The sequence below is a fragment of the Fringilla coelebs genome, assembly GCF_963513975.1.
Source record: "Fringilla coelebs genome assembly, chromosome: 2".
Taxonomy (NCBI): domain Eukaryota; kingdom Metazoa; phylum Chordata; class Aves; order Passeriformes; family Fringillidae; genus Fringilla; species Fringilla coelebs.
This window is the reverse complement of record NC_140029.1, coordinates 62,220,988-62,248,974: the sequence shown is the minus strand read 5'-3', so window position 1 is coordinate 62,248,974 and position 27,987 is coordinate 62,220,988. Positions and strand designations below refer to the sequence as shown.

The window sequence follows — 27,987 nt, the reverse complement described above, 5'->3', positions numbered from 1 at the left end:
TGTTTACTGGCTAAGTCATAATTTGTGCTTAAAAAGGAGACAATTACTCCAGAACATCTGAAAGCCACATTTTCAGCTGCAGCTTTGTTTTGCATTCTATTTACTGCTTCTACTTATTTCTGCATGGTACCATCTGGACTCTATCTCCTTCCCACTTCCTCATGATTTGCGATTTCCCAAGTTCCTGCACATATTTTTTGCTTTTTATGAACAATCAGCAATTTTTTAGCCTCACAAATACAGCTCAGCATTCCTTCACTCTATTTTTAGCTCAGACTGGCTACTAGGATCTACAGCTTGCTAGTTTTGAGCCTGCTAGGGCAGCTGACTCGTAGATCAGCCTGGCAGATGGCTCAATTCTTTTCCAAAAGCTCAGTGAGAATGGACTTGGCACTTCAAATCAGCCAGTTAGCAAGTCCTCGGATACAGCTGATTCTCGAGTTGTGTCTCCATACGTTGCCTGGAAGCTTCACTGTACTCCACCCCAGCTCACACCGACCGAGAGAACACCCTCCATTCATTCCCAGTTGACTCCTCTTGGGTTTGTTTGGTTGTGTGGTACTACGGTGATCACCTGGTCCAACTTCCTGGGTAACTGAGTGCTGACCAAGTTAAACCATATTGATAAGGTCGTTGTCCGAATGCTTCTCAAACAAGGACAGCCTTGGGGCATTGACCACCTTCAGGATCGCCATTCCTCTCGGCAAAGAAACGCTCCCCAGTGTCCAGTGTAAACTTAAGGAGCAGCTTTGAACCATTCCCAGGCGTCCTGTCGCTGAGCGAGAAGAGCTCAACCCCTCGCTCTCCTAAGGAAACTGCAAAGAGCAACGAGGTCGCCGGCCCTCAGCCTCATTTTCTCCAGCCCAGACAAGCGCAAAGCTCCACCGCTACGCCTCGGCAGCAGCTTTTTTGTTGTTTAGATTTGCTCGGCGTCGTTTGGTTTGGGCCCCGCCTCGGGAGGGAAGGTAGGCGGGCCGGGAGAGAGGGAGGGAGGTGGAGCGGGAGGAGGCGGCCTCAGCATCGTCGGCGCGGCGGCCGGGCGGGCAGGAGGCGCTGGAGCCGCGGCCGCAGGTGGGAGCGGGGAGCGCGGCCGGGGGAGAGCGGTCGGTGCCCGGTGGGAGCAGGGCAGCGCGGCGTGCCGGGAACATCGCCCGCGTTTGCCATCGCCGCTGCCCGCCCCTGCCTCTGCCTGGCACCCGGCGTGGGGGATGCAGCCTCTGCTGCAGAGCCGGAGCGCGGAGCTCGCTGCTGCTCACTCCGCTCCCTCTCTTCTTCCTTTTATAGCAAACTGAAGGACCACAGATCAATAATCTTTCTCTTATGCATGTGGAAGGCGTTTCTGTTGTGTTACTTAGAAAAACAAACACGCAAACAAACGATCCCCCATCTCTGACTAAGGCACTTTTTTAAAGCGCGTTTCCATTGTTGCTGAGCTCTGCTTTTCGGTGAGCTTCTATAAGCGTGCCAAGTCGGGACGGAAAATAGTTCAGAATATTAACTGTAGAGTCTGCAAAACAGATGGAGAAGCACGGATAACGTAGTGGTGACTGTAATTCTCTATTGCTTCCAGGTACTTAACTACACCGAAAAATGAAAGCTTTCCCATCATGTCTCTCCATACAGTAGCGCTCGCCAGCTTCAGCAGAACAGAAGTCTTCAAACACCCCTGCTCTGAGAAGGTGAGGCAAGGGAGACCTCTGAATGGTGGCTCAGTGTGCTCTTAGCTCGGGGGGGTTTTGGTTCAAAAAACAGCTTTTAGTTTCAGTGGACGTCCTAAGTTATTTTTAAATGCTGGTAGAGTTAACTTGGGAAACACAGTCCCAACATTGAGGTGGGGGAGGAAAAGGCAGACTTCTTTTATAGTAGGAAGATGGGAAGATGTCAAATTGTCTTTTTTTTTTTTTTTCTTGTTATGGCAGTGTTTTGTGCTTTCCATGTGTGTCTGTTATTGTTGTATTTCCTTATCACTGCTCTTTAATCGCTTTTTTTTTTTCTTGCGGTTATTGGAGGGGACAGTTATGTGGCTTTTTTATTTTTCCCTGTGATGTAGTTGAAATCATAGCATCTGGAGAGTAAATGGAAATCGTACCTGAATTCTCACACCATTCTGATAAGACCTGAGAGATGGGAGCATTGTTTAAAAACAAAGATAAAAGTCTTAAAACTCAGCACCCTTAACAACTATTCTTACTGATAAAGTACTTGTATTTATCTTGCTGGGCGGTTGGGATACTTGCGTCCTAAGGGGTAGAATCTGTTAATTGCTGAGAGTTTGTTAATTGTATTGAAAACAATTTTGACCATATGATATTTATATTTATAAAGCCTGTCTACCTGCCAGTTTCTCTAAAGAGGTACAGATGGGGGAAAAATAGAAAATGCTAGCAGATACTGGAAAGAGTATTTTTCTAAGCACTGGCATAATCAGATGCTAAATATTTTAAATTAAACATACTATTTTTGGCTTGAAACGTTATTCTTCAGTTAAAAGGGAAATTCTCTGTGGGTTTTAATTTCTTCTGCTTTCCGTGAGTCTGAGGGGTATCTGGACAAGAGCTGTACTCTGAGTCACCTCGCTGTTCCACGTAGGAAGTGTAGAGGTCAACAACCTGGGGTGGCCGAGGACAGCACACCTTTAACTCCCTTCTCTTTTTATGGGATCACAGAGTTCAGGGGAGGGTGAGAGGAGTCCTGGTAGTGCTTCAGTGTGCAGACATTCTCACTGATCTGGGGGAAGGCACAACACCTTGGTTAAGTGCCTTTCAACGAGGGCATGCCTTTCATTTCCCTGGTTTCTGTGGTGTGCTCTGCAGGTCCATCACATACTTGAGGCAGCAGGGAGGTGGGGGGACAAATTTTAGGTCCTCACAAGGAATTTATGAGCTTAGGGAGGATACCTGTTGCTTTGCTGTCTTGAGTGTATCAGTCTCTTGCTGGAATTAGCCCCTGAGTATCTGCACTATCTGCTTCCCTGCTTCAGCTGGTAATTATGGTAAATCCAGCTTTGAGGCTAGAAATACTGAATTGGGAGCATCCTGCCTGCAAAAAAATGAAGTGCTGGTCTGGTATAAACTTGCTCAGGCAGTTCAAATGCATTCAGAATTTTGGTCAGCTTATACTGGCAGGCTCCTATGGCAGGATGAGTATTATCTATCTGTGTCACCTCTTGCATTATGCTGGGTCAGTCACGTTGCTGACATGAACCGCATGTACTGTGTTCTATCAAATTAGGTGACATGACCACACTTGCTCCCAGTTGTTAGGGCTGGAAGATAAAGCAGCACATGGATCAGATATTTGTGGAGTTGGATCCTCATAGATTTAGCTTATAACTTGTATACATCTAAATAGGCCAGTGCTTCCAGATACAGATTGGTGGTTCCTTGAATTCTTTTCCCCTCCATTGCTGGTGTTTTGGTAGATATACAGGCATCCTATTCAGCATTTTGTCTCATTTGTGCCTTATGCACATGCTTAATCTTCCTGCTGTGGAGAGTTTCTTTTGGTCACCTGCCTCCTGGATTGAAATGAGAGATGCAGAGCTGAGATGTGAGTGCTCTCCAGACAGTACATGCTTCTGTGGATATTTCCAGGCAGCCAGAAATGTAGGCATTGGTTAGGTGACTGTCAGCAGGCTTCAGAAAAGTGCTCTTCCTGCTGGGATGACTGTGACACTGAGGGTATCATTAGCAGAGTGCTGTTATCTTATAACCAAATTGTCTGCCTCTCTGTTCTCATTATAGTTAAACCAAGAAAGCCTAAAGGTGGCATTCACCGACTCAGCGTGTTCTTCAAATCCCTCCGTGAGGATTAGCTGCCTTGCTCCGACACCTCAAATCTCTGTTCTCTCAGGTAATGCCACTTAGTCCCAAACTGCCTCCCTCTGAGGGAGTTTTGATGGTGCTAGCAAAAGCTATTGGTGTTTGTATGTACTAAACAAGTCTAGTTTGTTTGAAGAGGGTTCCTTGCTTAATGGCTTTGAGGGTGGTGCAACATCAAAATACATTATACAATTTGCAAGTATGGGTGTTTTTTGCCTATGGGTGGTTTTTTAATGGTAGTTTGGCTGTTTTAGTTAATGCTGATATTTGGGTGTGAGGGTGGATCAGGTTGCCCAGAAAAGCTGTGAATGCCCCATCCCTTTAAGTGTTCAAGGCAAGGTTGGATGGGACTCTGAGCAATCTGGTCTAATGGAAGGTGTCCCCACCTACAGCAGGGGGGTTGGAACTAGATGATCTTTCAGGCCCCTTTCAGCTTATAAAATTTGACAATTTTTTTATTATAACACTACATGTTTTGCACAGAGAAGATGATGTTTGCAGCCCAAATTTAGGTATTCCTGTGCACTTGAAATGTCAGTAGTTACCAAAGTGTCTTTCTTTCCATGAAAAGTTTGAAATGTATTTGTTTGAAAGTCAGCTAGTTTTAATTTTCCCATTCCTGTCCTTACATTGCCATGGGTGGCTACATTGGCAAGATGTTTGTTTGCTAGTGCAGCCAGTAAAGTGTGCAGTTTTGTTCTATTTCTGCAAGAGCTTTGGCCTGGTAAGTGGCAGGTGACTGATTCCTATTACTGACATACTCTGGCTGATTTTGACCTGGCTTTACTATGTTAGTTTTGCTAGCAGCTCTTGCTCTTTCAGTTATATGTGATGTTCTCTGATTTTTTCAGCTTTTTCTTGATAAGCCTGGGTCTTTATATGGACTTGGTGTTCCAAAATACTTAGGGTTTTTTTGTTTTGGTTTTGATCCCTTTATTAGTAAACTTTCTTATCATGTGGTTTGCGTGCAGGCAGGCTTCCAGTTGAGAGACTCTTGGAGAAGTTTACTGTTTTCCAATGAGATTTGTCCAAGGAGAGCAACCTCTGGGCAAAGTCTGGAGTCTGCAAGACTTCCTGCTTTTGTCACCAGCTGTGTTTAACAATCCTCGTGGTCTTAGCTAGGAGTTCTTTGTGCTGGAAATGATTCTTCTTGATTATATCTATTCTTAGAATTTTACAACTGACTTATCTTCCCCAAAGGAGATAGTTGTTAACTTCATTGTGTTGATGCAGTCGATGGTTTCTTCTTGAACATAGACTTTGTGTCTGATCTCACAATTACTTGGATTATGGCAGTTCCTCTGAGGCTTTTTTCTTAGTTTGTTTTTGGATTTTTTGTTTGTTTTGTTCAAGGTACAGGACTTCAGTTTATTCTTCAAAAGCTACTGGTTGTGGTGCATGCTTCTGTGTCCTGCTAATGTTGCTATATCTGCCACTAAAAGGAGTTTTTCCATTTTCTGTTGAACTAAGTTTTGCAATAGATCACATAGGACCTTGGCAGTGCTTTTCATTCTTTCACAGGCATTATAATGATATATAATATATATAATATATAATGATATATAATGATCTTGGTGTGACAGAGCTAAGTTTGTTATGGTTTTGGCCAAGTGTTGCCACCCCATGAATAATGGGACTGCAGTTTACTTTAGCCATTTGCAGTCTGACTGAACTGAAACACACAAGCACGTTGACCTTGTATTACTGAGTGTATTTTTTTGTTTCTCTTTTTGCTCTATTGATCTTCCATGTGACTTACTATAATGTAGTTGTCTCTTCTATTGGCAATAGGATCAGTACCTGTACCAGTAATAGTTTTGTTATCCTGTTTTGTACAACAGTGATGTTTTTAAGCACACTGACAATCAGTCACCATTAAAGTCTTAGCTAATCGTGTTTGGATAGCAGCAGAATACTTTACTGTTGGTTTATTACCTAGCCTTTATCAATGACAGAATTGCTTCCTGAGTGCAGAAAGCAAGAGGTTTTTTGCAGGAAGAGGCAGCAGCGAGTGGTGAGTGAATTCAGCTGTCCTGTCTTCTCACCTGCGTAAAAAAATACCATGCATTTTATTCATGTTGTGTATTAACCTTTTCTTAGTATTGTTTCCTAACCTGTTTTTCTCTTCTAATTTCTGAACAGATGAATCTTCAAGGCCAGCAGTGATTGGACATGCTGGAAGTTTTGGATCATACCCAGGCAGTGCTGAAGCTATCAAAGATATTCTCGTGTCTGTTTTAAATGCATCTGGTTTGAAGCCCTCTTTGGTGTTGGAGCAGAGCACAATGCAGGGAGCTGAGCATCCGGACAGTGATGTGGAGCAGTGGGAAGAAAGCAGCTCTGGGGACAGCCATGATGACAGTGACAGTGATTCTGCACATCACAGCACTGCCTGTACACAAACAGACATTCGGTTCACCAGGCCCCGGGCATGTTGGAACAACACGGACTGTGATTCCCCCAGACTTTCGCTGGATACTTTCCCTTGTCCCCGTTATACTGATGGAGATCCTGCTACTTCCTCCTTGAATGGTTTCACTCTTTCAAGCGTGTCCCCTCTGAAGCGTGACTGCTTTACCCAGGTGACGTTGACAGGAGGCACCGTCACATCCGCTGTTGTGCATTCTGGAAAAGAATCTTGTACCTCCCCTGAAAGAGACTTGGCTTTCACGAGGTTGCTTTCAGATTCAACTGTTGGTAAAGCAGATCTAGTGAAATACCCTCATGCCGTGGAGCCTGTGCCTCTCAGCAGCCGTGACAGCGATTCTCCCAGTGGCCTTTCCCAGTCAGAGCCAGTCAATCCAACAGGTAACTTTGCAGCTGCATTTTTGTTGTAAGATCTCTGGAAAGAACTGTAATTGAAGCAGGCTGTATTTATGGTGATTGCAAATAAGACAGATGCTGTCATTCAAAATAGGAGAGAGGGGAGAAAGAGCTTAAAACCCAAGGAGAACCCTGAGGCGTGGTTGGTTAAATGGGAGATGCTCACGCTTTTGCGGTAGGCATCTCTCAGGATGCAGAAATGCTTTTGCAATATACAACTGTAGATAAAATGTAGAAGTTGCTGACCTGTGAGAAATGTAGAATGTCCACTGGATGAGCTTTCTACCAGCTTTATCTTGTCATCACTGTTACCCTTTTCCCAACAGCAGATAGCATGGATCTGGGCATTGGGTAGTGATTCATTGGTGTGTGTGGAGTCATGTTGTGCTTGGCAGCAGCTGGAGAAAAGGGAGTCCTTGGATTCTGGGGTTTTGGAAGCAGGGCATTATCATCCAGTTTATTATGACTAAATTGGCTTGTTCTGGAGCGGAACTTTTTCCCCTGTTCTCCTTTACAAGTGCCCCTGAGGTTTTGGAGACACAAACTCCCATCTGATGTAGAACAGGTTCTTTACACCTTTCACCAGTTTCCAGCCATATGGATAATCCCCTGTGTTGTCTGTGAAGAGGACTGGCTGAGGGCTGCTAGCAGAGGGTGCTCTTTGAGCAGGGTGCCTTCTGTCCCTGCAGTGTCAGGGGGTTCTGGGCAGTGTCTCCTGTAGGTGAGGAGCTGTTCAGTGGGAAAGTTCAGCACGTGTCCCTGAGATGGCTGGGGGAGCAACTGGCCTGGCCTTGGGGTTGTGTGTGGCTCCTGCCCTTTGGCAGCAGAACTGTTCCTTCCTGTTTAACACCCAATATTGACAGGAGCAGCCTTTGGTACAGAGAGATGAAGCATTTTTGGTTTGTTTATAGAGGATGTTAGTGGCATCTAAGGACTTGACTTAGGGCCACAAAGATGTTCAGATGGACAGAGCACCTCTTCTATGAAGACAGAGCTGGGGTTGTTCAGCTTGGACAAGGCTCCAGGGAGACCTTGTAGCAGCCCCCCAGTACTTAGAGGGGGGTCTTATAAAAAAATAGGAAGGGCGACCAGATATTAGGAAGAAATCTTTTATTATGAGGGTGCTGAGGCACTGGCACAGATTGCTCAGAGAAGTTGTGGATGCCCCATCCCTTTAAGTGTTCAAGGCCAGGTTGGATAGGGTCCTGACCAACCTGGTCTAGTGAGTGATCTTCAAGCAACCTGGTATAGTGGAAGGTGTCCCTGTCCATGGCAAGAGGTTTGGAAAAAGGTAATGTTCCATTTCTGTTCCAATCCAAACCCCTCTATGATTCCATGATGATGGATTATGAGCTTCAGAAAAATATTGCAGCTGAGGTCTGATTTTTCTACTGGAATAAAGGCAAAGAGCAGGGAGTGTTCATCCTGCCTTTGTATTATAAAAGAATAATACAATGTCTAGGTCTTGTTTGTTTGTTTCGATTTGGGTTTTTTCTTCTCCGTTTGGTCAGTAGTAGTCCTAACGGTGACACTCCACTGACCTCCACTTCCAGTTTCTGATCCTTGTTAGCTATTCACCCGAGGTCTAAGTTGGCAGCAAGGTCTCAAACAGGCACGTGCCTTTGCAGGACTGTGTGCTCTTAGTAACACCTCTGTCATCTGGGACAGGCTGCTGTCATCAGTTAGTATGTGACGATTATGGCTGTTTCCTTCTGCTGGGTGTTGCGTTGGCTCTGTGCCTTCGAGAAGTGCCCAGCAGGGAGAAGGAAACCGCACCCAGCAGTTGGGGCTGGCTGAGGCCAGTCACACGTGTTTGGGGAGCTGGGTCTGGAAAGCACAGCCCAGGCTCTCGGGGTCAGCAGCGACTGTGAGGCACGAGGCACGCGTCGAAGAACAAACACATCGTGTGTGACTCGACCTTCTGGCACGAGTCGGATGTGTCACAAGCTTGTGTTTGGATAGTAGCGCTGCTGGCTCTCCAAAACAAAGGGAGCAAGGAATGTGGCAGCCAGGTGACTGAAGAGCATCCTTGATTTTACTAAAAGATACTCCTCATAGGAGGCAGGATTCTGGTAGACTCTTCACGATGTGGTATGTTCTGTCTGCCTTAGACTCAGGCCTTTTCTGTACAAAGTGAAAACTTCTGCATTTCTTCATTCCTTGTTGCTTTTAACCATTAACTTGCTACTGGGTAGCTTGGGTAATGAGGTCTCGTTCTCTCTACACTGTCAAGTACTATGAGGATGTAAAAAGGGAATAGCAAAACGAAAAAGAAGAAATATAATGCCTAATTTGAGTGCAGAAATTACACAATAGGATTTCCTGACTTGCTGTCTTAGAGATGATGGTTTCTCGCAGGAGAATTGCTGAGGGATTCACAAGATACAAGAAAACTATGTAATATCACTTAAATTAGAAAAGTTTCTTTTTCAGTGGTATATAATTTTTGTTTAGCGGGATTTTCTGCTGGTCCCCTGAAATTCCTTCTAGGCTGTGTTCATATGTTTGAGGCTACCAGAGAATGGCCCTTATTCAACCTTTTGAAAAGGCTCTGTCACTGTTAGTGAAGAGTTTGTGACTGAGTTTAGTGTTTTCTGGGGGCTTTATTGTGGCTAGTGTGTCACCGAGTTCACAAGCTTGTTCTTTCTTTTAACCTCTATGTACATCAAAGTCACTTCCTTCTCTGGCTCTTAGAACTCTTTCCGCAGCCCCAGCAGCCTCAGGCAACAGTGCTCAGGAGCAGAAGAGAAACCAGATAACTTTTCTGCATCAGACCTAGAGTTGCATCCCATTGCTTGATGTGCTGAGCTCCTTCTCTGCTTTTTTTTACATTTTCTTTTTACTTAAAGATGCAAGTGGGGTGCAAGAGGTAAGCAAAGGAGAGAGCTCCCATTAGATTTCAAAATTATATTGAAGATGATTTGGGTCTTATATTTTAAAGAGAAAGGAATAATTTTCCCATTTCCTTATTTCTGCTTATTATTTTTAGTTTAGAGAGTAATATTTGTTACCTTAACTGACGAGAATGTAGTCTATTATCAAGCTATAGAGGTTACCTAGTAAGATGAATCATCAGGTAGGTATGAAAACAACTTAATTAGGCTGTTAAATGTGTTTTGAAAAGTCACATTGTCAGCCTTTCCATTTTTCCTTCATGGTATACACAATGGAGGTATTAATAATTCTGTACACAAACTCTCCATCTGTGTCACTCTGCTTGAGCACAGTATTGACTTTACAGCCTGATGTCATCGATGCTCAGGGCAGCATAACGTGGTTTCTCTAACTGCAGCAACATAAATAATCCAAACTAGGCCTGAGAGTCAGTGTCCCTCAGTTGGAGAAAAGTTTTACATAAATTAGGATCGTATTTTGTGGGAGCTCTTTAGCCTGTGACTTTTAAACCAATTTAGGAGGGGCGTTTTTTAAAAAATAAAGAGCCATTGATTGAGCTGTGCTATTTGCACAGGCTTTAAATGGTGTCTGTGTGGTGGCCCTTTTCTACCACATGTGGTCTGTTTTATCCCGTGAACATCATGAGGGTGAAACAGAAACTCTGTGAGTTCAAGGTCCAAGAAGAGGTGGTAAGCCCCAGTAAAAACCTGATGTGTGCTCTGCTGTACAGTGAAAAGTTCTTTTTGGGGAAAAAGAGATAAAATTTATTTCACGTACTCATGAGAGGCTACCAGGAGAAAAAAGCTGCAATTCTGGGAAGGAAGGAATACTGTGGCTAATGCCACAGTTGGACGTACTACCCTTCAGTATGGGTTGCAGTTGGAAGCAGGAGGGATATTTCCTCGGGGTAGGGAAACATAGTGTCAAAATGTTTTCCAAACTTAATGTTTCCAACCAATACCAGCAGTGATATGGGGAATCTTTTAAGGCTGGTGCATCTCTCTGCATGCCCAGACAGCAGTGGGATTTGTGTTTCTTCCAGCAGCTGTGAAGGAGCAGCCAGTGTTAGCTGGCTGTGTCACCTGCTGCAGAGCATCGCTGCACATCCAGCCTCAGGTTCTGTTTGTGGTTGTCCCCAGCAGCTCAGGCTGTAGCTTGGAGAGAATTGGTGTGAGAGTGCAGCGCTGCTGTCACAGCACAGCATTGAAATTGTGTTTCTCTCATAGTTGATGTTCATGCTTCAGGTTGCCGGAATAGGTCAAATGCCAGTGTGTTTCTCACATTTTTCTCTGCCTTAGCTTCTACCACAGCCTCCAGCCCCAGTAGTGTTCAGTTTTGGGAAAAAAGCCTTGCTTTGCTTTCTGGAAATCCCAGCATGCATTGTGAGAGCTACAGAGAAAGAAGTAACTAATAAAAGTTCTTGTTATTACCCTCAGGTTCTACTTCTCCTTTGAATATTAGTGCTATACCCTTGAATCGTTCACTGCAGGAGGTCTGCATGCTTCCAGAGGATGTGGAAAAGGTGAGCACAACAAACACTATCATCATCATGGATTTACGTTTTATTGTGGCAAAACCAAATGACGAGAGGTGTTTCTCAATAAATGAACTTCCTGATAGATGTACTAATCTTTACAAATACTCTATTTTCCCTCTTCTTGCCCTCTATGGGCGAACCTACAAACATAAAATGCCTATTTCATAATTTGTCTTCTACTCTTGACCCATTAATGAAATATTTTAATTATTCTTAAATAATGGAAATATATACAGGAACAATGTATGTTTCTGCTTTTCATTCCATCATTTCCCCACACATTCCTTGAAAGCAAACTTTAACATTAGTATCTTTAAAGTTGTATTAGAATATGTTACATAGAAGTTGTTGCAGCTGCATGCATGCATGTGTATGAGATTTACCTCATGCTTTTACTATCAAAAGATGGGGAGAGGATGGGGTTTTTTTGTGTGTGTTGATGATAAGCATGTGAAATTTTTTGTCAAAGAATTACAGTATGGATACCAAGCACAATAACTCTTAAGAGCTGTGGTAATTCAAGCAGTTTCTCATAAGGGCCTCAAACAGTCTTAGGTGTGTTGCCAGATAGGCAGTCCACTCCAGCCTATAAAGAGAGCTAAAGATAAGGAGCTAAAGCTGTCACACATAACTCTGTGCGCTAAATGTTAATCTTTTCCAACAGTGGAAAAAGAGGGGTTAATGGATTGCAATGAGTAGGATTTAATATAAAAGAGCTTTAAAAATGTGCCTAGTAAAGGAAATTTTTTTTTTTTTGCTGGACTGTGTGCATGTGGTCCCGTGTCCTGGGTCCCAGAAGTAACCATCATCTTTGTGCACAGCACTGGTTTTACCAGAGGAGCAAATTCTGCCTTTGGTTTGAAGCTCTCAACACCCATAAGGTGCATTTCAAACAACAAAACCCACTCAATAAATCACACAGCAAAACTCAACAAACTTGAACTAGCTTTTTGTGTTGCTTTTTATGAAAGGTGTTTCAGAAAGGAGACAATGTTTCTCCACCTTTATTGTGGGACCTAAAACAAAAGTAATTTGTTTTCAAACACCAGGAGACCGGTGAGCAGTATCTGGATTAGAAAGCACAATCTGAGTGTTGAGTGAATAAAGATCTTATCAGCTACTACTGCTGTGCAGAGATTGGGGGCTGATGTGAGTACAAGTTAAAAGATAGCAAGAGCTGTCTGTTATGAGCAAGGCTGCCTTTAAAATAAACCCAAAGAACAAAAAAAGCCAACCAAACAAAAACTCACTAAATTTCAAATACTTTTAGCTTGTGTCTTTCAACTTTAGGACTGAAAGTTAAGGTACATGTGGTGTCAGTAGGTCCTGCAGTTGTGTGCTAGGAAGGAAATGGGTCAGATAATCTTAAAGGGACTTTCCACTGATGTTAGTGGGAGAGGACAGAAATGAGAAGGTTGGTGTGTCACAGCTGAGTTGGTTCTGCTTCGTAGGGTGAGGGAGCTATCAGTAGGCAGAGCTGAAAGCTGATAGTCATGCTGAGTACAGGAGTCTGTGTGTTCTGTTTCAATGCAGCTCTCTCAGATATACTCATAATTGCTTTTATCAGCAGGGCATGCTGATAGGCTGTCTTCTGCCACTAACTTGAGACTTTTTCTATCTTCAAAGTAGGAGATAACTCCCTAAAGGAAAAAAGGCTTTTAAATGATTTCTTTGCTAATGGAAGGGATAGCGAAGTCCTGGACTCCTAAAGTTCACTGAAAGTTGTCTCTGGGGAAACTGTGCACCAAGCAAGTCATATTAATTAGTGGTAGGAAAAAGATAAGTCTCTCCAAACACCCACAGGGACTTGGGCGCACTCTAATGCTGAGATTAATCTTGTCTACATGTATTTGTCTGTGAGCAGTAAGAAAGCTGTGCTGTCTGTTGTGCTCCTTAAGATTTAGCTGTTCCTAAACACTGATGTCTTTCTTCATGGTTCCCATACAAGTTGAGGGGATATAATGAATACTGATGTTGAGTGGTACAATTTTCTAAGCATAAGTCACTTTTTTAAAGCTTTAATTATCCTGTACTCAGCAATCTCTAGCCTTGGATGCTGCCATAGCTTTTTAGGTGTAAGTTTATGTTTGCACATGGCACTTGAGAGTATCCTGGGTGTCTCTGGATTACCACCCTGAGTACAACATGTGTCCATGATGTGTCCACTTTTGAGCTGAGACTGGTGTGGGACTTGTGCCCAGGCTATCAGCAGTAGCTCAGGTGGGGCTGGTGGGATGCTCTGTTAGACCTCAGAAAGCAAGGGATGCAGCAGTGGTATTAGGAAAGGAGCCCCAGGTGTGTGTGTATGTCTCAGTGGTCCCTTTTCCTAGAGAATGGGTGACCAGGGCAGGCAGGATGGCAAGAGACATCACAGGGAAGTGTTGTCTGATTCGGAAATGCTACAGTGAAGCTTTGGAACAGCTACCTTTTATTTAAGGCAGTGGGAAGCCCAGGGGAGCCAGGTTCCCACTTACTCATATCACAGACTTTCTATGTAGGGTTGAGTTGGCCATGTAAGCTATCTTGCTGCATATTCCCCACCTCACTACCCTAACTCTTAACACATGAAAACATTTTACTAGCTCTTGTGCTTCCCACCACCTGAAGATCTACACTCCATTCAACACTTGCCACTTCTGGCCTCCTCCAGCTAGCGTGTGTGCAAAACTGCTCATACACATTGACTTGAAATTAAATCATGGGTTACTTGGATGCATGCTTGCATACTACATAATGCAGTGTAACTAGAAGACTGCATCTCTGAAATGCATACATATACACCAGTTAGTCATGTAATCAAGTTCATTTTTATTTAATACATGGGTAAGATAAAATAGATTGGATGTTATAATCAAGGGTTAGACAATTATCTAGGCAGTCGCCTTTTGCATATTGTTCCTGAATTGCTCTTGGGGTGGTTTTTTTTTGAATTTAAATAAAAGGTCAGACAAGTTTACATTTTTATTTATAGAGTTGAAAAAGTATGGGGGGAAAATGATACATTTCACTTCATCTTGACTAAATATCTGTACTAATGAGTGTTCCAATCTCGTGTCCAGGAAAACGCACACTTTTTTGTCGCAGATATGATTATAGCATCACTAGAAAAAATGAAATGTAATATCCTAAGCCAACAACAAGCAGAGTCCTGGGGTGTGGAGGAAACAAGTGGATCAGATGGCAGCTATCACACTGATTCAGAGTTATCTTCTTACCCTGGAGTAAAGAAGTCTGATTCTTCCGTTACCTCTTCAGACAGTGGTTATGAAGGCAAGTTACTTAATTTAGAATGTAACCTTGTTTGAAAGCCTTTGCTGTTCGTTTCTGTGCAAGAAAATACTAAACAAATTGGGGCGTTGCTTGCAACCAAATCCTCTGTTATCTTCTCTGAGTCTCTGGGGAGCTGGGTCCATTGAGGATCATTATGCCATTGAGGATCATTATGTCATTATGTGTTTTCCTGTGGGTCACATACTTCCTTTTGCCACCACATTGGTGGCTCACACCTATGTTTTATTAATTATAATCATTTTTTACGTTAAAATTAAAATGTAGGGTTAGATGCCACAAGCCAAGCATGACTCTCCACAGAGCATGCCTGTAGCTGGCTGTTTTTCTCTCTGCTTAAATATTTTTTTTTTTGTAGTATTTGCAATTTTTGTCTTTCCTTCTGTGTTTGCTTCTACAATATGCAGATGAGGAATGCAACCAATGTGCAATTGGTTTGAGTGAGACTCCCCAGAGTATTCATTCACATACAGTTTAAGGCAAGATAATAAATACTCCTGGCATTATTATGCTTGAGTCAGAACAAGCAATTTTAAGTGGATTTTAGTCTCTTGAGCAGTACAGATCTTAGTGATGAATCATGAGTCAAAAGTGACATAAAGTCTAAATGTCATAAGTCTAAAGTCTAAATGACATAAATTCAGTGGAAAAATGAATGGTGTTCTTGGACGTGAAAAGGGGAGAGACCACCAGCAATATAAAAGGTTTGGGTTTATCTCTACAAGATTCTGGCTGAGAAACTGAGGGGCATACTGTATGGCAGACTCCCAAGAACTGGCCTGCTCTGTGTATGTACAAAAACAATTAAAATTGCTGTATAAATGCAGTCTGTGTGCTAAAGTTTTGGCAAGTGATGAAAAATGTAAACATAATCGCAGCTACTTATAAATGCTGGAAAAGTTCAACTGATCTTGTCCTTGTCTTGGGCAGGCTGTGCTTTGCTGCCTGTCAGCTCCCCAGTGCATCTACCATCACATCACGAGGTTACCAGATTTCATTGCCCCAGTGACTCAGAGGATGAATATGTAATTATTGGTAAGGCTTTAATATTGTAACTGCAGAAACAGATATATTGGTTAGTTGAATCTATTCCATTGTGTGGGAATTCTCTTGATTTAGTAGATGTTATTGTAGGAGAAATAACATGAGAAAATGGAAATAATTATGTATGTGTAGCATACATAATTATTATTAGAACACATGCAGAAATATCAGACTGCTGCAGGATTTCATTTATAGGAAAGAATATCTTTTTTGGTTTGGGAGTGTGGTGAGCTGACTCTGGCTGGACAAAAGTGATCACCAAACCACTCTGTCACTTCCTTTCTCCACTGGAAAGAGAGAGAAATCAGAACAAAAGGCTTGTGGGTTGGATATGGACAGGGAGACATCACTCATCAAAAAAAACTGTCCCAAACAAAACAGTCAACCTGGGGAAATTCATTTATTGCAAATCAAATCGGAGTAGGGTAATGAGAAATTAAATCAAGTTTTAAAGCATCTTCCCCCCCCACCTACCTCTCCCTTCTTCCTGAGCTAAACTTCACTTCTGATTTCTCTACCTCTTGGGGCTTCCCACACATCCTGTCAGGAGCCTGCTGCAGCATGGGCTTCTTTCCTCTAGCTCACAGCCTCCTTCCAGCCCCAGCCTGGGCTCTTCCACAGGTTGCAGGGGGATCTCTGCTCCCCCGTTAATCCCCGTGGGCTGCAGGGGCACAGCTGCCTCACCATGGGCTGCGTGAGGAGCTGCAGGGGAACCCCAGTTCTGCCTCCTGGAGCACCTCCTGCCCCTCCTTCACCACTGACCTGGGTGTCTGCAGGGCTGTTCCTCACACATATTCTCACACCTCTCTCCAGGGTTTTTCCCCTCCCATTTTGACTCTGTTATCCCACAGGCACTACCACTATGGCTGTGGGCTCAGCCTTGGCCCGTGGTGTGTCCATTCTGGAGCTGTCTGGTATTGGCTCTCAGGTTTGGGAGAAGCTTCTGGCAGCTTCTCACACAAGCCACTGCCATAGCCCCTCCTGCTACCAAAATCTTGCCATGCAAACCCAACAGAGGGACTAAAATTATATCTAAGGATTAAACCAAAGGAACATGCATGAAGAAAGTGTGAAACTGGCACAACCTCAGTCAGCTATGGCAGCACTGTTTGAGAGAATTTAGGACATGATAATTTTCTAATGAAACAGGTTGACTCAGTTTTAGGCAGCCTCTCCCTCTGCTTCAGGACTAGAGTAAAATGTCTCTGTTCTCTTAGATGTGCTTTGCTTCTCTTTAGGACATCCCGAGTTTGATTTGGTTTGCTTCTGATTTTTACACAGAGAGAAATAGAAACCCTGCAAAGTGGCCTGTGCAACTTTTAACCTTTATTTTATCTTTTTCCTGATAACAAATGGATTTTATTGTTCTCTTTGATCTCAGAGACTTATTTTTTCCTCTCATCTTTCCCTGATCTACTAATGAAGAACAAGCTCCCAAAAGAACTACATTCCTAGCAGCAAGAGTTACTTTGAGATGTATAAATGGGGAAACATTTGTCTTGAGAGCAATAAGCATGGTCAAAACTGACACTACAGTGTGAACACCCCGTTGGCATAAGCCTATTGTGTCCATGTAGACATAATGAAGTGTGTCCTTTAGTTGCATTAATCTCACCTGTTACTAACATGTTTATAGCATTAATTGGGATGTTTATGACTGGGGTCTCCAAACATCTGTTAGTGTCCAAAAAAGCTGATGTGGCCACTCTTGGCTCTGTGCTGTTGAGTGACTTCTGTCTGGACATAGACCAGCATGCACTTAGTCTCTCCTTACCTTTTCAGGTCTTGAAGGCAGGCTGATGGTGATGATAAGATGCAAAGTTATTAGGGAATATTCTTCATCACGTCAGAGATATGCAGAGGAGATGAGACTCCTTATGCCTGTTTTACAGCCAGGGCTGAGGTTATTTCCCACATCCAGGAAGGGTGTTTGAAAGATGAATAGATTTGAAACTGACACTGTGGTAACACAGAAAGTATTTTTAAAACAGTGCTGAGTAAGAGATGCTTTGTTTCTTAAATGGTTTAATAAAATTTTCTCCTTTACTGCAGAACTTGAAGACCTTGAAAATCTGTCTGTTGCCCCTGATAAAAGGTGTGTATCTTTACTATAATAGCCCCCTGGCTCTGCCTTTTCTGCTGGAGCAGCTTTCTGGTGGTTCTTCTGGCTGGGGCAGGGAAAGTTGTGGGAGTGATAAATTGGGCCCTCTCAAGGAAGGGAAGGAATGTTGCTTGACAGCAAATGTCTCTGCTGCTTGGCTTAGCAGTGTTTCTCTGCTCCCTAGTCTTGCTGGAGGGTGGTGTGTCTGTGGCTCTTCAAGGGCCTGGGTGTATCAAAGAAACAGGGTAGGAATGAAGAAATGGGAGAAAACTTTTCCTGGGTGCAGAAAAGGCAGTGGAGACACTGATGACATGCTGCTATTTTTCACTGACAGTATTCCTTACCTTTCAGATCATCTTTTGAACCAGGCTGCAATTCTGCTGAAGCAACAGCCCAGGAGTTGTGCAGAGCTTTCAGAAAATACTGGTTGCAGACAGACTCTGCAGTTCAGCTGTCTGGTTGCCTGAGCTCATCTAAGCAGAGAGTGAGTCTGATCTGAAAACAACGAGCTCTTTATTCAGTTCCCCCAATAATCACAGTCTCACTGCAGCTGCTTCGCTGCTAGGAAAAGGAGGAAGCTGCATTAAAAAAAAAAAAAAGAAAAAGAAAACAAATACACATGAGTGCTTACAGTTTATTAGTTCACTTTATCTAAATTTTTAGAAAATGTCTTCTCTCTCCAGCAAAATTCAGCCCACTTAAAACAATGTAGTTGTGAACAATCAGGATGTGCTTTTTTCTGGGACTGATATGAGGGAGTTTGAGGGGGGACTACATGCAGATGAGAACTGAACTTTAAAATACTGGAGTATAAAGGGAGATAAACATCTGTAACATTTAACATATGTCCAGTTGATGGGCTGGTTATCTTCATGATCTTGTCTTTCCCAATAGTCCGTGCTGAAAGAAGAGATTCCAAGAGAACTTGAGTCCAGTTTGAATCTGGCTGAAGAAATAAAGATCATATCCAAGTTGAGAGGATCTTCTGGCTGGTCCCCGCCAAGATCACAGATTATATTTAATATTCATCCTTCAGTCAAGTAAGTTTTGAGGAATCTGGGCATTGTCGTTTTGTATCGCTTGGGGAAAGCTGCTGGAAGGAGCTTGGGTGATTAACAGATCTAGTGCATGTGCAGATGATCTGTGAACAGGTCTAGAGCTGGTGCATGGCACAGCCTTCTGCAGTGTCTGTCACCAGCCTCGCTAGAAAACAGATGGCCTCTTTTTCCCTCTCTTGGCACATCCTGATGAACACAGCATGTCCAATTTTCCATGTGATAATACACGTGCTCTTTGGTGTTACAGTGGCAGTGTACTTAGCTCCTGGAAATTTCGTTTTGTGACACCACCTGGAGAATATTCTTGCCTTTCCCTGCTGTCCTGCTTGTATTTTATGGATAGCTGGTTTTCAGAAAGTGGGGGGAGGCAGCAGGTCATGTGTGAGGAAATGGCTGTCTCACCCTGTCTCAAATGCTGTGAAGTGCAGACAGTAAGCAAACTGGCTGTTCCCTGTGTTGCTGCAGGTACAGTTGCTTTTTCAGTTGCAAATGTGGATTTCCCCTCTCCAAACTCTATGATACTGATGCCACCTTAAGAAATGGAAAATAATTTAGTTCTTTCTACAAGCGTTACAGAATCTCCCTTCTTCATGTGAAGGGTAGGAGTCAGCTCCTGAGGTGGACGTTCTCCCCGGTGCCAGCGTTAGCTCTTTTGCACTTGGGAAGAATGTTAATTTAAACTGTCTTTTGGGTGCTGAATGGTCTAACTATTTGCCTCTGTATACAGGAGAGATGCAGTGGTGGCTGCACAAAACTTTACGTGTGTTGGCTGTGGAACCCCGATAGAAAGCAGTAAGTATTACCAAAACGGGCAAGAAACCCCTAATAAGTGCAGTACTTGTACTGCAGTCAGTGCTGTAATCAGACTATAATCCTCACCAACACAGATGTACCACAATTTTTAAATTATCATCTGAGTTAGAAGGAAAATCTCCTTGTTGGATGTGCCTGCAATAGTAAAACAGACAGTGGGATCTTTCCGGTGTCTGGAATTTTTCATACAATACAGAATACAATACTTGATAGATGTCCTTCTCATAACCACAAAAATTCATAACAGTCATAAAACAGAAAAAAAACTATACAAAGAAAATAAACCTTCCAGGCTGGAAAGTGCTGGTTTTACATAATCCAGTTGGTTTTTTTTAATAATTCTTTCTCTGTGCCAGTTTAGACATTGCCAAAAGTCTCTTTCTGGAGACTGTATGCAAGCTAATGGAATCTGTGTTTTTGTTCTTTTGGGGTGTATTTTTAGAACTTTTTGTTTGTTTAGATCTTGATGACAAAACCTTTCTTGTTTTTTTGCTTAATTCCTGATACTTTGTGAGAACTGCTTGAAAGCACAATGATTTACAGAACTTACAGACATCTTACCTAAGAAATCTTTGAAGTGGCTCTTAAGTCTCGCTCTGGGTCAGCTCACCAGAGCAGCATTTGTGGTGTCCTGTAAAGTATCAACAATCTATGATGGCATATTGATTTGAGCAAATAGGAGATGCTGTAATAGCTGGGAAAAACCCCACAAATCTCCTGATGTGAAAAAGTATTGTACCAACATGACTCCAAAATCGATGGAAGTATTTTTGTTGTGTATTTTACATAGTGTTTCTTTTGTGGTTAAAGCAAACCAGGTTTTTTTTCTAGGAACTTGATAATTATAATCAGTTGAACAAATATGGAAATGAGGAAAGCTTTGTGTTCTAATGCCAAGTACAAGCCTTGCACATGTGTTTGCCACAATAATGAAGCCCTCTACTGAAAAGAATAATAAAAAAAAAAATCCCTTTCTCTTCATTCCACTAGATCTGAGTTATTTAGACAGACTAGGCGTACAGACAAGGGTTATGTCCCATAAGTTTTTAAAATACTCAGCATTTCATTGCTGTCTGCCTGCAGAATATATCAGGAGACTCCGCTATTGTGACTACCTGGGGAAGTACTTCTGTGACTGCTGCCACAGCTATGCCCAGTCTTCTATTCCTGCCCGAATACTTTCAAAGTGGGATTTCAAAAAATACTATGTGTGCAACTTCTCCAAACACCTACTGGACAGCATATGGCAGCACCCCATTTTCAATGTGTCATCTATTAACAAAACCCTCTACACGAAAAGTAAAGAAATGGACAGGGTCAGGGTAAGTGTTGGAGTTTTTTTTATTAGGAATTTCTGGGTCTGAGACTTTCAGGAAGAAGTCCTTAGTGGGGCAGGATGTCCTGTGTGTGTATGGGGTAAGGAGGAGGTTTGTCTTTTTCTGACTTATCCCATCACCACTTCTGGGATTGCCCTCTTTTCCCTCAGGTGAAGGGAGCAAAGAGAGGTGTTTCCAGCCTATGCCAGAGGTCTCCTTAGCCCTGTTTTCTTTGGGAGGTGCTTCTTTAGTGGTTTCCAATTTTAGTGCATATAAGGGAGTTAGTCTCCAGCAGTAAATATTTACATCTTCCTGGCTTTCGGCTGTTGGAAAGTTCTGTAATTTTGGAATGACTCCTTAATTTTGTGGGCCATCTGGGGAAACACATTTTGCTTATGTAAGAGCTGTACCTCCTACAGCTTCAGGAAGAGTGTTCTGCTGAAGACTGCAAGTAGGCATGTGTTCCCTTCTTGGCTGAGGAGTTTACCTGGATTACCTGTTCTTACACAGATGTGGGTCTAGCATGCATCAAGACCTGCAGCTGTTTTTAGCATTAGGACTTGCTTCACTTGTCAGGGAATAAAAATAGCCTTTGCCTTTTGGCTTTCATGCATTAGAAAATCCATTTGTTTCATACTATGCTAGGTGTAAAGTCCCTTTTTTTTAGGTGTGGTTTGGTGTACTTGCAAGGGTCACAGACTCAAATAGTGGTGTTCCTCACTTAGGAGTATGTACAAACAATGCTTTTGATTTAAAAATGCTTTGTTTTTCTCCTCCATCTTTTAGGAGGTGCAAGAACAGCTTTTTCATTTAAAAAAGCTTTTGAAAACATGCAGGTTTGCTGAAAGGTATGGACTGTAATTATGCATGAAAAATAGCTTAATAAATGTACATTATGTGCTTGTAGAACCTTCTTCTCTAGAGACATTTGGGTGCAGTTTTAAATAAGTTGATATGATCATGAGAGAAGTCTAATAAAAAAACTGCCTTCTATTGCACTGCAAATGTTGAGTGAAGTGCAGTTTTATGTGGTAGCTGTTTGTTGTAATATAGTTTGGTTTTAATGTTGAGTCATTTTAGTTAGGTGTGTATTTTTTCCTGTTCTATTTCTCCTAGGTTCTCACTCCTTAAAATGTCAAAGATACTTACCTTTCTGAGAATATTTGTCTTTAAAAATATGTTGGCTTTTTTAAATTAACAAGTGTGTTCCTTGAGCATTTAAAGATTTCTTCCAGAAACCTGTCATAATGCTCAATTCAGTTTATTTTATTAAAATATGCAAATGAAAGTGGTAGTAAGCAGAAGTGATAAAGACCAATAGCTCTATTTCCAGAGTTCACCTGCTCAGCACAAGCATACTTTCACCCATTAGTGACCTGTGCAGGGATAAAAGCCCTCAAAGTCCTCTTTGCAAAGCAAATAAATAAATAAATAAGCCTGGCTTATTTTATTAGATACTATCTGGGATTTTGCCTACTGTTACTGAGGTAGGAGGGAGCCCTTTACACATTATTTAAGGATTGCTGGGGTAACAGTGTATGGCAGCTCCAAAGCCTGAGGAAGGCATGTTTAAGCAGATAGTTTGTTCTAAATCCCAAACCTAACAATTTTTATTAGAGTGATCTCAAATTGGGAGGGAGGTAGATATCAGGAACTTGCCTTGTATAATCCCCATGTGACTAGAGAAGTGAAAGATGCTTATTCTGGAAATACACTTGAAAAATAACTTTTTGTAACTTTAATTGGGTTTTATTTCTCTTTGCAGTGTACTGAAAGAATTTGAGCAGGTTCCCAGCCATCTGACAGAGGAGCTGCATCTTTTCTCACTGGATGATCTGGTGAAGATCAAACGAGGGCAGTTACTGCCCCTTCTTAAAGATATTCTGAAGAGCTCCACCTCTCATGTAGATGGCTGTGAGGTAAGGAAAAACCAGGGCTTTAAGTATCCTTGCAGCTGCTACTGTGAGGAAATATCCCTGCTGCCATTCCCAGATAATTTTTTACTTAGATTTAAATTCGACCCTTTTGCTGTTGTTGTAGCTCTGTCAAGCGAAGGGGTTTATCTGTGAATTCTGTCAGAGCACAGACCTGCTCTTTCCGTATCAGACTGCCAAATGTAAAAGGTGCCCAGGTATGTTCCAGACTGAATGTTTTTCTTTTTTATCTTGGGGGAATTTTGGTGTATAAAACCATTTAGGTTTATTTTAAACTTTGAGAACTAGCTTCACTGAAAGCATGCATATTTGAAAACTTGCATGTGCGTTGTAAACCATGGGCAGCATGCATCCTGGAAAACCAGCCTGTGGCAGCTGTTTTGTATCAGTGGATTCAGAGAGCAAAACCAAAACCAGGCCTGACTGTGGTTATGCTTGCAGGGGGAGGCTGTTTTTTGGGTCTAGGCATGAGAGAGCTGTTTTATCAGATCTTGCCAGCATTCAGTGTAAATGATTACAGTGGTGGTGGCTGTCCCAGCCTTGCACTGCTTCTGTTTACTTTGTGCTGATACGTACATGATAGAACACGATTCAAGGAACACAGCTGTTGATTCATTTTTTTTAATTCTATTTTTTTTTTCTCTCTAAATGCTACTCTGTATGTATAAACAGAGTGCAAAACGTGCTTTCACAAAGCATGCTTCAAGTCTGGAGGCTGCCCCAAATGTCTGCGGATCTCAGCTCGGAGGACTCTTTCAGAAACTCCATCACTGGTGCCTCAGTGAAACTGGGCTCCCCGACTGCTGGCTTTAGAAGATGCTTAGAGCCAAATCTTCAGGTGCATGATTAAGTGTTAAATAATGTTGTTTTAGACATTACTGTTTTTAATGCATGTCTCCTTTATGGGGGGTAAAATAAAAAAAAAAAAAAAAAAAAAAGAAAAAGACATTTTTCATTTTTGTCATTGAAAACTCACCCTGAAGGAGTTTCTTCTCAATGGTGACAGACTGGATGTTAATTTTTCGGGCTGCCTTTTGTTGCTATGTTTTGTCCTTGGATGTAAGATTTTTAATACTGTATTTTTTTATATAAAAATGATTCATCCCTGTAATTCTGCAGATAATGTATAGATAGTAAGTGAATGTTGGAAGTCTTTGCCTGTGTTCGATTTTGGAAATGGGGAAAAAGTGGTGAAGTACAAAATTGTTCTCTGAAAACCTCTACAATAAATAGAAAAGACCTGTCTGCAAATTTTAGGCAGATGCTAATCTGAAATTGTTATGGCAAATTCTTATTGTGGACCAGTGAATTTTAAGTTTCTTTTAAACACATCAATTCAACAGCCTGTCGTGAGGTAACTTGGCCTGCTGCTAGGTGCTCTTTACACTTCACCCAGCTGCTCTCTCACCTCATTCCTCAAGAGGATAGAGGGAGAAAAGAAGATGGAAGAGCTCACAGGCTGAGATACAGACAGGGAGATCACTTGCTAGCTACTGTCATGGGTAAAAAAAACCAAACCTGATTTGGAGAAAATTAAACGCATTGTGAATTAGAAATTGAGTAGGATGGTGAAAAGCAAAGACTAAACCAATCATTTCCCCTTACCTTACCCACCCATTTTCCAGGCTGAACTTTGCATCTTCATTTGCAATTTTTCTACCTTATAGCCTGTCCCAAGTGGTGCAAGGCAGATGGGGAATTGAGGTTGCTGTCAGTCCATAACTGCTCCTTTCTTCTACTCCTGCCTCCTCACACTTTTCCCTTTCTCCAGTGTGCATCCTTCCCATGGGCTGAAATCTTTCAGGATAAACCTGCTCCTGTACAGGCTCTCCGGAAGTTATAGTTCCTTCAGGAAATATGCATGTGCTCCAGTGAGATCCTTTCCATGGACTGCAGGGGAATCTGTGCTCTGATGCCTAAAGCACCTCTTCCTCCTCTTTTTTCACTGACCTTGGTGTTTTGCTGCTGTTTCTCGTGCTCTTTCTGAAATACAGTTTTTAGCAGTATCGCCGTTGTGGCTGAGGTGCTCAGCCCTGTTCTGCAGTGTGTCCATCGGAGCTGGCTGGAAGCAGCTGGATCTGGCATGGGGCAGTCCTGGCCTCTGCACACACAGGCCACCATGCAGTCACCCAGTGCCAGCATCTTGCCACCTCCACCAGCTAATCCACTCTGGAAGTTTCTTTCCAGAGAACTTGGCAATGTGAGGAGAGACAGGAGTGATCAGGAGAGATGTTCCTGTTTAAATCCACCCTCACACTTGCAGACAGAGTCCTTGCCTGAAGGTGAAGTGCTGGAAATTGAAAGCAGCTTTATTTTCCTGCCTGGTTGGTTACTTCTAATGAAGCCCTTACCTTCAGAAAGGTAGAACAGCTGCTCAAACCTGTAAAACCATTTTTCTGTTAGTGCTGTGAAGTACCAATGAACAGAGAAATCCCAGGACCTGAAAGTATGAATCAGCATTCTGTTCTCTCCAGTGGGATGCTGTTAGTATTTTGGATTTTTTGTTCTCATTTTGTGCATTTTTTTGTTGCCCTCCTCATCTCTTTGCTCCACCTTTTAGCAAGGAAAGGATCTGCTACCTGGGAGTTCACCTCTACATAAATGTTTACAGTACTAATAAGCTCACTAACACTTCCACTAATCTACTTTTTCTGTGATCAAAACCAGCTTACCTACTTGCTGCTCTGAAGCAAGATTAGTGTCTCTTACACAAGCTCACCAATGCAGGGTAAGACATGGTGAGAAAGAGCCTGCTTTTGCAGCTGACTGTATTTAATGTTATGCAAGAGTAAATTCTCATTTAAGTTGGGTGCACAGCTAACTGAATCACATGAAAGGCCTTGCTTGCAGGGATTTTGTGCTTACGAAGGAGTAGTTGTGAATGATTCTTCTGTGGGATAACCTGCAGGGCAGCTGAGTATGTCTTTTTCACTATTCATTAGTTTAGAAGAGCTGATCTGGTTTCTGGCTGTGCTTTCCATGAATGCTGAGGTCTCACTAAGCAGTAGCAGTGCAAGGAGGGGGAGTGTCGGGCAAAAAGTTGTGTGCATCAGGTGTTGGTCCTTCACATCCTCCCTGTTCAGTGCAGGTCTCCACAGAGCCAGTACAGCTTATCCTCACTAATTATTGCCACCCATTGCCAACTATTTTCTGCATTTGAGGGGATACTGCCTTTGACTGATGGGTCTGGTGGGGGATCATAGCAAATCCACATTCTTGTGTACTGGTGTTAGCACAGGACAGCACAGGAATACCTGAGGCTACTCACCCTGAGTGTCTTCTCTGGTGAGAAGCAAGGCACAGGTGACTGGAGCAGTAAACACAAGGTTTTCTCAGCATTGCTGAGGTGAGAGTGTCTTACCAGCTCCTATCCTAGGATAGCATACAGCAACCATCATACAGATGAAAGCATGCATTATCTTTCTGTCTTGGGTGATAAAGTGGCTTGGACAGAAAGGGATGATTTCTATGTACAAACCCTCTAAATGGCTTTAGGGTGTAGCCAAGTTCTTTGAATCAGGTTTTGAAGCTCATTAAGCTTCTCAGCTCAATCCCATGCTCTTCTGAGTATATCTCTATGGGTAATTTCTGAGTTTGGTAATTTCTGAGGCTAAACCAGATGATAAGGTATATCCAAGAGAAGAATTTAAGAAACAAAAGCTGTATGGCTACAGTGAATTTCTTTGCAGGAAGTTAAATCCTCCAGTCCTTATACATGCAAGCTCTGAATTCTTTGATAGGAGTAGACATAAAAGGGTTAGGAAAACTTACTAAGGAGTTGGGCCAGTTCAAAATAAGCTGCCTACTAGCTAGAGAGCTGAACATGTTTCACAGAAGAGTTGCAACAGACCTGATTGTTCAGCTATGGAAAGGGAATTGTCAAACTCTTCTGTTTGCATGAGCAGTGATGACCCAAGCTCATTCTTTACTGTGAGTTTTTATGTTGCCATGTAGATACAACAGGAGCACTGCTGAGGGCACTGCTGGGGGAGCACTTTCAGGGGCTTTGGTGGCAGAGAAACCTACTCCTAGCTAACTGCCCACCTCACTTCAGAGGCAGAGTTCACTTAAAGACAGTATTTCTAGTAATTTCCATAGGCACAAGGTTTCAAGGGAATGCAATACCAATTTTGCCCTCTTCTCCAATAATTATTTGTTTATACTGATTTGTCATATTTTCCTTCTTAGTTTCAGTTGTGAGTTTTCTGGAGGTGGAAGTGCTTTGCTAAGGTTGTGTGCGGTGCATTGAAGCCAGGATTTTTCATGATGCATCATACAGCTATTAGTGTAAACAGCAGAATAATACTAATTATCAGGTGTAGTACGGTCTCACAAATACAGGTGTTGTTGCAACTGTAAATGTCAAATACTTTATAGTTTTATGGGTCCATACAATGCCAGGGATGTCTGTCACACCCATCAATCTCCAGGATCCAATAAAAAGTGCTGACTTCAGTATTAAGGAGGAGTTGAGTAAGAAAAAATGCAGTTTTCTGAAGGCCTTATTTCAATGGTCCTTTCCAGTGAAAATTTTTTCATTGCCTGGAGGTCTTTTCCTCAGGCTGAGAATTGGTCTGGTCAGAGCATCTTGATTCCAGTTTCCTGCCAGGGTCTGCCTGTGATTAAGAAACGGTGAAGTCAGCTTGAGTGATGGACAGATGCTTGCTCAAGAGAGCCCAGGGAACAGGGCAAAATGCTTGTGAAGCATGTTTCAATGTCAGCTTTTAGCAACATCATTTTATTCATGGGCCTGTCTTGTCCCAGCGCTGTGTTGCTGATGCTGTGAACAGTGCAGTGTCTGGATGACCATGAAGCTGTTTGGACAGTTGCAAGAGTTGAGCTGGACTGATTTTTGACAGCTGCTCCCACTGTCCCTATGTCACTTATCTGAAATTATCTGACTTGCTTTACTTCCCCAAGCAGCAGCAGCAGTTCCTCTTGGATTCCTTTCTCTGCTATTTTAGTCAAGGCATTTCCAGTTGTCCATAGAGGCAAAATGAAACAGAGATAAATCCCCAATGTTACCAGCCCCTCTTCTCCTAGGCCTGCTTGTTTTATTCACTTTTTAAACCATTGTTGCGTCTTTACAGCCCAGATGAATATCTTTATGATAAAACAAATAATGTAATAAAATACTTTGGCTATTCCATAAGCTAAGGATGATACAAAGAGAGATGTTTGGAGAGGGGAAAAAAAAAAAAGAGAGAAGCAAATCTATTGAGGTATTGTCAGCTTGAAGAGATGAAAAATGCTGGCAGGTCCTTAGGGAGGCCTGCCTGCTGCCTTAGGTGACAACACCAAGAAGCATTTCCTCCAAGAAAGGGATCAGAGTGCCTTGCATAAATCAGCAATAATGT

At 42.5% G+C, this 27,987-nt stretch overlaps 1 protein-coding gene across 1 annotated transcript; it reads left to right on the top strand.

Moving 5' to 3' along the window:
- The first annotated feature begins 1,041 nt into the window (after positions 1-1,041).
- RUBCNL (rubicon like autophagy enhancer) lies at positions 1,042-23,674 on the top strand. The gene is made up of 16 exons (XM_084226700.1): positions 1,042-1,071; positions 1,571-1,679; positions 3,744-3,852; positions 5,964-6,629; positions 10,976-11,061; positions 14,136-14,346; positions 15,295-15,399; positions 17,461-17,503; positions 17,861-17,993; positions 18,404-18,549; positions 19,295-19,359; positions 20,464-20,702; positions 21,483-21,544; positions 22,462-22,615; positions 22,737-22,827; positions 23,303-23,674. Exons 2-16 carry the CDS (start codon positions 1,608-1,610, stop codon positions 23,413-23,415), a joined length of 2,295 nt encoding a protein of 764 aa, XP_084082826.1. The 5' UTR covers positions 1,042-1,071; positions 1,571-1,607; the 3' UTR covers positions 23,416-23,674.
- Positions 23,675-27,987: the final 4,313 nt, after the last annotated feature.

What these genes read in the sequence shown, in the direction of transcription:
- RUBCNL (XM_084226700.1), top strand. Translation starts at nt 1,608, where the DNA reads ATGTCTCTCCATACAGTAGCGCTCGCCAGCTTCAGCAGAACAGAAGTC. An exon ending in TCAAATCTCTGTTCTCTCAG is followed by an intron (nt 3,853 to 5,963) that starts GTAATGCCACTT and finishes ATTTCTGAACAG; the next exon opens with ATGAATCTTCAAGGCCAGCA. An exon ending in TTCCAGAGGATGTGGAAAAG is followed by an intron (nt 11,062 to 14,135) that starts GTGAGCACAACA and finishes TCTCGTGTCCAG; the next exon opens with GAAAACGCACACTTTTTTGT.